Genomic DNA, 11736 nt, shown 5'->3' with positions numbered 1-11736 from the left:
TTTTTTTTTCCAATATAATTTAAAAAGTAATATTACTGATATATTTGCTATAAATCACATAACAGTATTTATTAAAAGAAATGAAATATTAATATATATTCTCAGTAGTTTTCATTTGCTAAACCAGGTAGTTTTTCAAGTAGTAATTGTCTCTTATGTGAACTGAGGAAAAATATAATTTCCAGCTTTATTTTTTCAATTGGTAATTATTTTTCACTAAATGTTAAGTATCAATGTAATCGTTTTTATAATAATAGATTAGTACACAATTGTATGTCAACACTTTATTTATTACCTTAAACTGTCTGGAATTTATTGTTAAAGGGTTGCGCTTGCGTAAAATTTACTATCGTGGAAATTCAGCTTTTTTGCGTTTTGACTAATCTCATCCCTGCCTTAATGAAAATATATTAAACAATACTTATCCAAGGTTTTATTGGTTATTCTGATTTTGTCATTTTGTAGGTACACTTTGAGCAAATACTACATAAAGTAACACATTAAATTCAATAAAAACAATTAAAATTATTCAATAAAAACGATATATTCTGCAAGCTAAACATATTATTTTCTCCTCGTCTTAATTTTTTAAAAATTAATGTTGTACCAGAACATCAAAAAACAATAAAAAAATATCTTGTAAAAAAATAAAAAATTTTTCAAGATATGTTTAAAAAAAATGACATTTTGAATAAAATACTTTTCTTGTACGTATCCTACACTTTATAAGAAAAAAGGAAAAAAACACAAACGTGGAAATTTTAAGATTTTTACCTGGAAAAATCATGGAAATTTGAAATCTGTTTTGAGTGGCCACCCTGAAAAAAATTATTTTTCAGTTTTAAATGAGTTTTATTATTTAAACTAACTATATATACTAATGTTCACATAAAAATGACCATGTTTGCTACCAACCTGTCTAAATATGCATGCGGCACCTTTTTTTGTCCGACCATTCAAGTAGCCTTTCACTCAGAAAGTCTGTGTACCCCAATGTTAAAGCTTCATTCGAGCAAGCAAAAATTTTGTGATTATTATGACCCCAATTTTTATTGATATGCAGCATGCATCTGTACAGAAGTTTAAATTTATCACGGTTATTTTAAGAGCTATGTAATTTTGTTAAAAGAAAATCTTTTTTGTTTTTTCCAAAACTTTTTTTAAGTATCTAACCTTAAGTTTTGCAAATTTAAAAATAAAATAGAATTTAAAAGTTTGATTGAAAATAATTGTAAATTAGGCTGTGAGGTTTTATACTTTTTTGTTCAAAAATTTTCTCAGTGGCAGTGCTCGAAATTGATCAATATTCCCTTCTTTTTAGGATCGACTAATGGATAATTATTTTAAAACTCAAAGATTTCCTGGAGTATGCATTAAAGTGAAACCAAGGATTTTTCCTCTATTGAATGTTATATTTTGGTCAGCAGTTGTTGGAGTACCATTTTGTAGGTTGCTGCTATATATTCTTGTAAATGGCAGCTTATTTGCTATATCTGCTGTAGTAAGCATTGCAATGTTATGTAAGTAGTTTTTTTTTGTTAAATAATCTTCTGTTAAATATTTTATTCGATGTAAGTTACTTGAAAAAGAATTAAGAGTATGTTTACAATTGAAATTACCTTAGTAGATATTATATAGAATTATTCTGAGCAGTGAAAATGGGCTTGTTAGCTGGAAGAAATTTTCAGGCTCATGGTTTTTAAATAAATATTCAAAATTTTTTTTTTATATTAGCTTTATATATTTGAAATAGAGTAAAAACTATTTGAGAATTTCGTTGGTACAATGGTTGAGGTCACTGAACTGGCATTGAGTATAGGGGTTTTATGCGAAGTAGCAGCTTTAAATCCATCTAGTGCCTCTGATTACTCTTACATTGAGCTGACTGAGTACCGGGTTTCTATACAGAGTAATGACTGAAAATCCACTTAACTTTAGATCGGTGGATACACACTTTAAATCTGATCACATCACCTTCCACACTCTTCACAAGATTGTGAAGTCTTCATTTACGCAAAAACTGCTGACCCACAATGAATTGTAGCAAGAATACTCTCTTAGTCCATATTAAAGACATAGAAGAGATTCTATTCCTTAAGAATTACGTAAGCACAACTTCAATTTATTCATAAAACTGTGTTAAACCACTATGCCAAGTTTTAACTATTAAACTTTTTCAAAGCTATAATGTTAAAGAAGTTTTAGAATTATTTAGCTTGTTAAATACATTACAGAAAAACAGAATATTCATAAATATTAGGTACTGGTTTAATACAGAAATTAAGACAGTCTAGAGTTTAACATTGATGAAGTTCCTTTTTCTGTCTGAAAATGGCTTTAAGTTTTCATTAATTACAGTAGAAGCTTGATGTTTCCTAATTACTGTTGTTTTTATGGACCTTGAGCAATTAAATGAAATTTAATTGCACAAGGTCCATAAAATAATTGCAAAGGTCCATTGATTGTGCAATAAAATTATTTTAATTCTAAATGAAATTTAATTAAATTACTGTTGAGAGGGCAAGTCTAAACTACTATAGAACAGCATGTAAACAAAAACCGAAATTGTATCAAATATTTTTTTTCACTCATATTGTGCCATTATTTTTTATAAGACACAAGTGTTTTTTTCTTCTTACGCTTCCATAACTAATAGGATTTAACTGCACTTCGATTTTCAATCACATTGGGGTTCATCATGTCAGCAAAACGATGAGTCATGATGTAAAAAAGGCAAAAGATAACGATCATCACCACAACTGTCACTGTACACTTATGGAGGAAAATGCTCTTCGTGCAAGCTTGCAAACGTGAGATGTCATGATCGGGAGAAGTACTCTTTGCGCGCATTTGAAACCATCGATGTACTATCAGGAACCATACTCAATACCCTTCGCATAAACATCGATACATCGTACACATCTCAGTAAATCGCAATTTCGGATGCTTTGAAACTTTCCACTCCGAAAATCAGATCGGTGATATGATTGTATATCATGGATATTTTCCGATGCATGAATTTACTGCTGATAAAGCATTATTTATTAGAAATAAAAAGCTTGTTTCATTTTAAATTTCAATTGTTGCATTGAGTAGTCAATGTTACACAAAACATTACATTATTTGTTTGTAAGTCTTATGTCAGTCTTTTATTTTCAGTTTTCACCATCATGTATTACATGGTAAGAGCAACCAGTTCTGCCAAAGGGTCTTCCTATGGGAAAGATAAATCACCCAAGAGAATAAATAATGGCTCAGTCAGCCATGAGAGTGCCAATGGTAGTGCTAATAGTATCAGTGATATCCCAGTGAGTGAATCTTCCGAAACAGATTCAATCGGAAATGAGAACTCTGATACTGTTGAAAGCAATTCTTAGTTGTTTTTTAACGTGATTTTCTTTTACTCCTTGTTTGATAATGGAGAATAATTTATCTATTTTATAATAAAAATTTTTAGTTGATGGAACATTCTGCACTCGAAAGCGAGTCAATGTGAATTGTATATATAATAGTTAAAAACTGTGTTGCTCTTGTGATAAAGAGAGCAACGAAAAATTGATTGAAGTTATGAGTGTCGCCCTTAGCATCGCTTTCTTCCTCTTTGTTAATGCATAAGCTGATGTGTTCACAGTGATGAATTTCTGTAAAAATCATTTGTAAATTTTTTAATATTTGGATTTTTAAATGTATTTTATTACTGTTTTGGAGTACTTAAGTCATTTTTCTATTGTCCAAATGTTAATTGAATTGCAAGTGAATGTTTGCATGACTTAACAATGCGTGTGTGGCACAATTATTTTGATGCAAAAAATATCCCAGGGTTGGGAAGTTTTTGATGGTTTTTACCGGGGTTATGCCAATTGACAAAAACCCTGTGTTAAAAACTGGCATTAAAAATTGTCAAAAGCCTTAAAAAATTGATTTTTGAATTGCTCTTTTTATGTAAAGTTTAAATTGTAATACTAATTTTCTTATTTTTAACTTATATTAAAAGTAAAAGTTTTGAATAAAAAAGATCTTTATTACAATCTAGAATTGAAATAATTTAAAAAGAAATATTTGTGACTTAACATTAGAATTCTAAAGTGACTAGTGTTCATACATATACTAATTATAGACTACTAAATACTAACAAAAGATCTGTTGAAAGCTTTTTATCAGTATAATTGACTACTATTTTTTTATATAACTTTGGAATGAGGGTATATTAGTTTCTACTTTGATATAATTATTGTTAGTTATGTATTTATATATTAGTATTATGTTAGAATATATTTTATTTGTTAGTTTCATGTATTAAATATCCTTTTAAAATCCTCATAAACATGATTTACGGAGTTGATGGACATTATTATTTTCTGATGCTCTTAATAGTTTTGAAGGTTTTAACCAGTTTTTGACAGTTTTAACCAGTTTTTGACGCTTGTTATATCAAAGACCCAACCCTGAAATAAGTCTATTTTCCCCTTTCACGAAATGTACTGGTTTGTGTTTGCTAGTGAAAGTATTTCTGTGATGTTATCTCAATGTTGATAAATGTAGCCAACAATGTAGAATAACTTTTCCAATATCTTTTCTATGTGCTCCCATATGCATGATGTCTTCCTTCATTATTTAAAAAGAACTTCAGCTTCATTCATTTGGGGAATGCTTACAGTTATAATTTTATGCTTTCAGTTTTTATATCTTTTTTTCTTCATTTATATCAATATGAACAAGTGCCTTATAAATATTTAATTCGTTTTTGTTTGCTAGATAAGCTTGAAAATTAGTGCAAAATTTAGTTTATTTTTTGTGTGTTTTTTCTTTTTTAATAGTTTTTCTTGTGTTTTGAAATTTTTATTAGTTTAAGGAAATATAGTATTAGTTTATTAATTAATTGGCTATGCTTAATTAATGTTTAATATTACTAAATATTACGGTACCATTTTAGGTCAATGAATATTTATCTTTTTGGAATTTTATTGCTTCATAGCGTGTACATTGATTTGAATTAGCATTAGGAAATAAATTTATGTTTTTTAGTAGAATGTGAAACAAAGTTGGAATGATTTAATTTTGTAGTTTAGAACTATTGTATGTGAATTAAGTATTCAAAGCTCAAAACTGTTTACTTTCATTTGAATCCTGTTTTGATCTCGAAACTTAAAAATATTTTGGCACCTAAGAAACCTGTAAAATTTAACTATTTTTGTCATTTTTGTTTTCTTTTCTTTCAATATCTATTACTTTTTCTTGTTTGGTACCGAGTAAAATGCTAATAGTTCTATAGTAAGGGTGCACATCATTTTTGGATAAGCCCCCCCCTCCAATTGAAGGCTTTCAGAGGCTGCAATGAACTTTTTATATCAAATAGTAAAAGTTTCTAAGTGTAATAAAATCATCATCAATTTATCTTATAAATGAAAAGAAATAGTAAATGTAAAATTTATTTGATTAAAAAAGTTAAAATTTAATGCATATTGTTTTTTTTTTTTCTTAATAAATGCCATGTTTTTGACTGGAAAAAATAATTTTATTGTTTTTTACAGCTCATCAATTACTTTCAGATTTTAATTTTAAATTAAATAAGTTCTTGAACTAAATTTGCTCTGAACATGTTTTTGTTTAAAATATTTTGCTGACATAGTAACAATGCCGTACAATAATGGTACTGAAACTAGTTCAAAATATTGTCTCTGAGAGAAAAAAAACAAACATTTTGAGACATTTTAGTCTTTTGTCATATTGTATTAGTACATCTACATATTTTCTCCTGTTAGCTAAGCAGTTTTTTATAATCTTCGGGTAAAAGGCAGGGAGCAACTTGGTCATAGACTAACCCTAGAGCCAAAGGTTGTGCACTCCTGCTCCATAGAATGTATTTGGTTTTAGTTTTAGGCTTTGCATAAAATGCTTTAGGCCTTGCAAAATTTTTTTTAGGTTATTTGGCTTTTATTTTAAATTGTAAGAGTTTTAAATGACTTAGTTCAGATTCTCAGTAGAGATGTTATTATGAGTAAACATTGTATTGTATATTGTGTTAAAATATTTGATTAATTTATCAGTGTTCTACTTCCAATCAAATAAAGGTAGCTATTTGTAATTTTTGTATTTTATATACTTAGAAATAAAATTTTTGAATTCTATGAATACCTCCCAACTTAGCAAATTGTATTTTCTCCATTTTTACCAATTAAAAACAAAATTTTAAAGAGGGTCATTGTTTCATAATCAAGTTTTTCATGTGTGATTTTTAAAGTAAAATTTTACAAGAAATTTGTTATTTTTTTCCAGTAATGTTTGTAAATTTTAGAAAGTAGCGTGATGAATTTCTGGATTTAAAAAATGTGGATATCAGAACTATTGGCACAGTTAATATATTTTATAAAAAAAATATTTGTAGTAAAATTTTATCTTTTTTCTAAACAAAGTAATCTATTTATAAATGCTTGTGGAATATTTTTTGAACAACAAGTACAAATTTCCTTTATGGATTGATTTTATGAATATAACATTATATTATTCTAAAATATGTTTGAAAGAATTTTTTTCTAAAAAAAAAATATTGATAATTTTAGATGAGTATTAGATTATTGCTTTGTTCTCCTGGAGTGTAAGCTCCTGTTATATTTCACTTTTTTTTAATGATATTTCTTTTCATGATGCAAATATTTCTATATTTCATGCTCTCTGCTTTAATGTAATTTTATATTTTTGCTGTGAAAATCTATTTAAAAACTTTTTCCACTGAACTATAAATTTTAAAATTGTATTGTATAAATTATTTAAGAAATATCGTGCAATTTGAAAACTTTTTTAAGTTTTTCATGTGTATATTTTTTTCCACGTTATGTCACTAGGAAGGAACTTTATTGAATTATATTAATTTTCCTTATGAAAATGCTTTTTTCCTTAAGTGTATTAAGTGGACTTATTGGTGGGTCCATTGACAGTTCATTATAACTGGGTTCAACTGTTTCTACTTATTTAGTTTGCACAGTTGTTGTGTATCAGTTAATTTTCTTATGTATTATATTTGTCTTCTTTACAACTATGTACATGCATGGAAAAAATAACTCCTTTTTGTGATTCAAGATCATTCGTTTTTTAATGAAATTTTGCTCTTTCAGTAGAACTATCTACACAAATACTCCGATAGTTGAATATCAGAGATGCCAACTTGCTCCGGACAGTGAGTTAATATTTTTGAGTGGTAGTTTATTTATTGTGATTCTTGGTTTACTAAATTCAATTTATTAGGTTTTTATCCACCACTATTTCTAAAGAATTCGAAGGCTTATATAATTCGCCACTTTGTTATCGGTAAGTCATGCAAAATCTTTTACAGATGAAACAAAATTAGTCAAATATTTGCAAATTTTAGTTTGTATTTATTTACCCGTCTTTTAAATTATTTGGGCCTGTCCGGAGCAGTTGGCATCTCTGGAGTATCTGTTAAAAAAGGTACTTTTTAAAAAGATTATTATTTCATTATTCATATCAGAATTACTTCATATTTATTAATAGAATATGAATAATTTTTTTTTCTCATTTTATACTGTTTTCCCTTGTTTGTTTTAACTGTTAGATTTTTGTCACTTAAATCTTGTTTTGAAATCTGATAGCTACTCTGAATTTTTTCCCCTTCCTATCTCAAAGTAATTTAAATAATTAGAATTCGATTGTATTATCTATGATATAGTTGTACATATAATTTTTATTTAATAAGTGAACTACTATCAGCTTTTGCAGATTGTTAATTTGTATAAACATTTTGTTTTGAGATGTAAGCTTTTGCACTATATTATATAAACACTTCACAACTTTATATTCTTTAGGAATAATTGTTATAATGTGAAAAGATAGTCATTTTTACAAATTTTAAATAAAAAATATAGAAATTTCACATTTTACTAATTAGGAAACCTCACAATCAGTGCCAAAATTTAATCATAAGTGAAATCTAAATTTTTATAAATATATTTTTTTTAGAAAAAGATATTTAATCTTTTATTTAAATCTAAACTTATCTATTTGCTCATAACTATTGGTTTTACATTGACTTTTGTGCATACAGTCAAACCTAGATATCTCAACGAAAGAAAAAAACTTTTTTTAAGAAATATTTTTGTTACTTCCGTATCACCAAATATTGCAACTGAGATATGTATTTTTCATTTTTTTCATATTTTCAGAATGACGTGCGTAGGTGTTTCAAATTTGCCAAATATCGGATAGTCCATGTTATCGAGGTTTGACTCTGTATGTAATATGTGAAGAATGTTTTTTTTTTAATAGGTCAAGTCGTATAATTATCTGTATCACATATATTAGATTTTTTTTAAAGTTATTTATTTTTTATATTTTAGCAATTCAAATCTCTTAATGTTAGAAGCATAATAGTTTAATGTGATAATGCTTGTAATACTTTAAGGATTGGTGCAGTGCATCTAAACCCCTGCCAATTATCCAACATTAAAAAAAGAAAATATTGATTTTCAAATGTTTCCTAAGTTGACTCTAAGTCTTGTTTTTGGCTCAAACATTTTTTAACTGCTTTTAAATTTATTGAAATAATGTTGAATTCATTGACTGTCTCTACTACTAAATTGCAGAATATTTTATGAATTTTTTTTCTAATTAAAAAGAGTATCAGAAAAATATCCCCGTATAATTTAAAACAATGTAATTTTTAAGGAAAAAAAATGATATTTATTTGCTTAGAAGTTTTACTCTAAACAGTCAGTCTCCTTTTTTTTATGAATTAATTGTTAATATTTATTCAATTTCTATAAATTGAGATCTGTATATTCTGATGAAATGTTTTTTATTATTGAAGATTTGGCAGGAGTAAATGCACGCTACTTAAAGTTTCGTCTTTAAATATATTTATCAATTCTTTTTTTTTTTTCCATCAATGTGTAATTTCCTCTTGAATTGAAAACTACAGATATTTCATTTCATAGACACAATTTATTTTTCAATTTACTGTGTAAATAATATTTATTGAAAATTTTAATGGAAAAAAGTACACTAAAACATAATCAATGTTTATATTTTATATTGTCATACAAATAAATATTTTACAATAGGTAAAATTTTAAACTCAAATTTAAAATTAGTTATAGTAAACCAACGATGAGCTTTAAATGAGATGTTGGTTGTTTTTTTTCTAGATTGAAATGAAAAATATTATTTTCACTGAAACAAAATGATATAAGTTTCTTTTTAAAGCTTTTGTAAAATTCAATATTTTCAATGCCAAAATTTTTGGCTTGTGAGAGAGTCAAGCTTGCCAATTTCAAATTTTGTAACATGACTTGACATGCATCCTAAATGTTTATGAAATATTGTATATCCTGTTAATGTGATTGTTAGTTGTAGGTATACTCTTTTTTGTATGGATGTTTTCCATTGAGAAATTTTTACAGTGTAAGAAAATTCCCCTATATTTTGTAAGCCAGTGTTAAATATTCAATATTGTAGATCATAGTACTACTAGTGTTATCACTTAATCAGGTGTTCTGAATATGACAGATGATTTTAATTATAATTTGCTGTGTTCTACCTAAGAAACTGGAAATTTTATGCTCACCAAGTTTTAAAATTAGTTACAAAGTTCATCAATTGATGGCACCACTGTTTAGAAAAAACTAATTAACTATAAAGCAATGTTTTCTGTTGCATATCAGATTATTTCAGTAAAAATATTTGCAGAGGCGTCTGTTATTTTTGTAATTTACATAATTTCACGATTTATTTTTTTTCTACTGGTATCAAAAATTATTGCATTAATATCTTAATATATTACAATAGAAAAAATTGACTCCGTAACTACATATAAATAACTGAAACAGATGTATGAAAAAGGTCAGAAAGACTAGAAAATGTGTTCTAAAGTCTGAAAAAAATTTTATCAAAATTCCATTTGTTTTAAAAATTTGTTGCAGTTCTCAACCAAAGGAAATACTATTTCACAAGAACTGCAAGTGTTAGAAAGGGGATATTCATCTTGTTGCTGCAAACAATTATTTTGAAAACATTGTTTTATGAATTTTTCCAGTTAAGTTGAACTTTGTTACTAATTTTGAAACTTGGAAAAAAATTAATGCTTTTGTTTTCGAAGCAGAAAAACGAAAAACCATACTGCTTAGTTGATTTTTTGATCATTCTTTTTTGGACACCTGGTATGTTTTTAATTATTAAGAAAGTTAGCATGTTGGTTTATTCTTGTCTGCTGAATTTAAATTTTAGCCTTCTGTCATAAAAAGGTCAAATCTATTTTTCTGTGAAAACACATTTGATATGAGAATTAACCTTTTTATTGGACCTTTTCATTTTTTTTATGCAGAATATTTTTTTCCTTACCTATCAATTAAATATCACATTTTTGTTAGAGAAATTTAAGTTATATAATAAGCTAATAACCTGAAATATTTTTTTGTTTTCCTTTTTTTTCTTTGGTTATTTCCTGATGATATTGCTCAACTTGCATTACTTCAACACTAGAATAGCAAATAATTTAGCTTGACCCAACTAACAGTTAGTAGTTTATTTGACAGCAAATTAATTAAATAAGTAAAAAGTAAATCAAGACAAATAAAATTATGTAGTTTTGGAACTGATAGTATGATAATAAAATGGAATGGTATGTTTGAAACAATTCAAAAAGCAAGTAACACAATTTCAAAATAAAGTAATTCTTATTGTAATCGTCAAAACATAGTTTTATGTTCTATTTGTCATTTTTATTTGTTCTCTACCCCCTCAAAAAATAAAAAAAAATAAATTTCCTATAGTAGTCTTTTTGAAGTCTGTTTTTCTTAATCTAGGTAGATTTTTTAATTTTGGCACTTACAAAAACCTCCAATTTTCTCATAATTCGTAACTTCTACAAAAAGTGTAGAACTCTCAAAAACAAAGTCAACTAGTACATTTTTTTAATGATCTTAAAAATGATTTTTCTAGTGTTAAAGATTTAATGCAAGTTGTGTTAATTTTTTTTAAATTGTAAATAAATAAAATATACTTTTATTAATTTCTTTTATAATTTTTTTGTATTGAAAAATTTTTTAAGTTCTCACAAGAATCAACATGACGTTTGATTTTTATAATTCTTAATTTTATTTATGTTTTAAAATAGTGAAAAACAAAATATTGTAATAACAAGAATCCGAAAAAAGTATGTTTCTTTCTTTATAATATTTTGTTATTAATTATCAAAAGGCTTAGTGATATTTGTTTCATTATTGATGTAAACTAGTCAAGGGAATTAAAAATAAAAGATTTTTGTTTTTTAAATATTGAGGTAAAAGCATTTTGTATGTCAATGATGCAATGTTATACAGATTGATTCTGTTTTTGATACTTCTAATGCTTTTCACTTGTTTTGTTTGATCCTTGGCACAAAATACTGTTTTTTCTTCCTAACTTGAGATGATTTTGTATGTCTTCTGTCTTATGTGTTAAACTGTGAAACTATAGAATAAAAGTTGTTTGACAAAAATGTATCTAATTTGATTTTCGATAAATTAATGTTACACGATAAATTTAAAAAATTGGATTTTTTATGTAGGTTTAAAAAAACAATAGTTTCATTTTTGTCCATTCTGAGACGAAAAAGGTAGGACAAGAGGCTTTCAAAAGAAAGAGGGGGGCGTTCAGTGTTGGTATTATTTGTCTACCTAAAAAAACGTCCATTTTAAATATTTTTTTTTAAAAAAAAAAGCTTTGTTCCTGTTAATTTTTCTGCAT

The 11736-nt window shown here is 26.4% G+C and overlaps 1 protein-coding gene across 1 annotated transcript in view; it reads left to right on the top strand.

Moving 5' to 3' along the window:
- The window catches only part of LOC107451601 (1-acyl-sn-glycerol-3-phosphate acyltransferase delta), a 30517-nt gene extending 19029 nt beyond the window's left edge, over nt 1-11488 (top strand). The window contains exons 7-8 of the mRNA XM_016067755.3: nt 1322-1520; nt 3160-11488. Coding sequence (XP_015923241.1) covers nt 1322-1520; nt 3160-3377 — 417 coding nt within the window. The 3' untranslated portion in view covers nt 3378-11488. The remainder of the gene's footprint in view (nt 1-1321; nt 1521-3159) is intronic.
- Nucleotides 11489-11736: the final 248 nt, after the last annotated feature.

The sequence above is a fragment of the Parasteatoda tepidariorum genome, chromosome 9 (assembly GCF_043381705.1).
Source record: "Parasteatoda tepidariorum isolate YZ-2023 chromosome 9, CAS_Ptep_4.0, whole genome shotgun sequence".
NCBI lineage: Eukaryota > Metazoa > Arthropoda > Arachnida > Araneae > Theridiidae > Parasteatoda > Parasteatoda tepidariorum.
The sequence above is the reverse complement of the archived record's forward strand: the minus strand, read 5'-3'. Positions and strand labels throughout refer to the sequence as shown.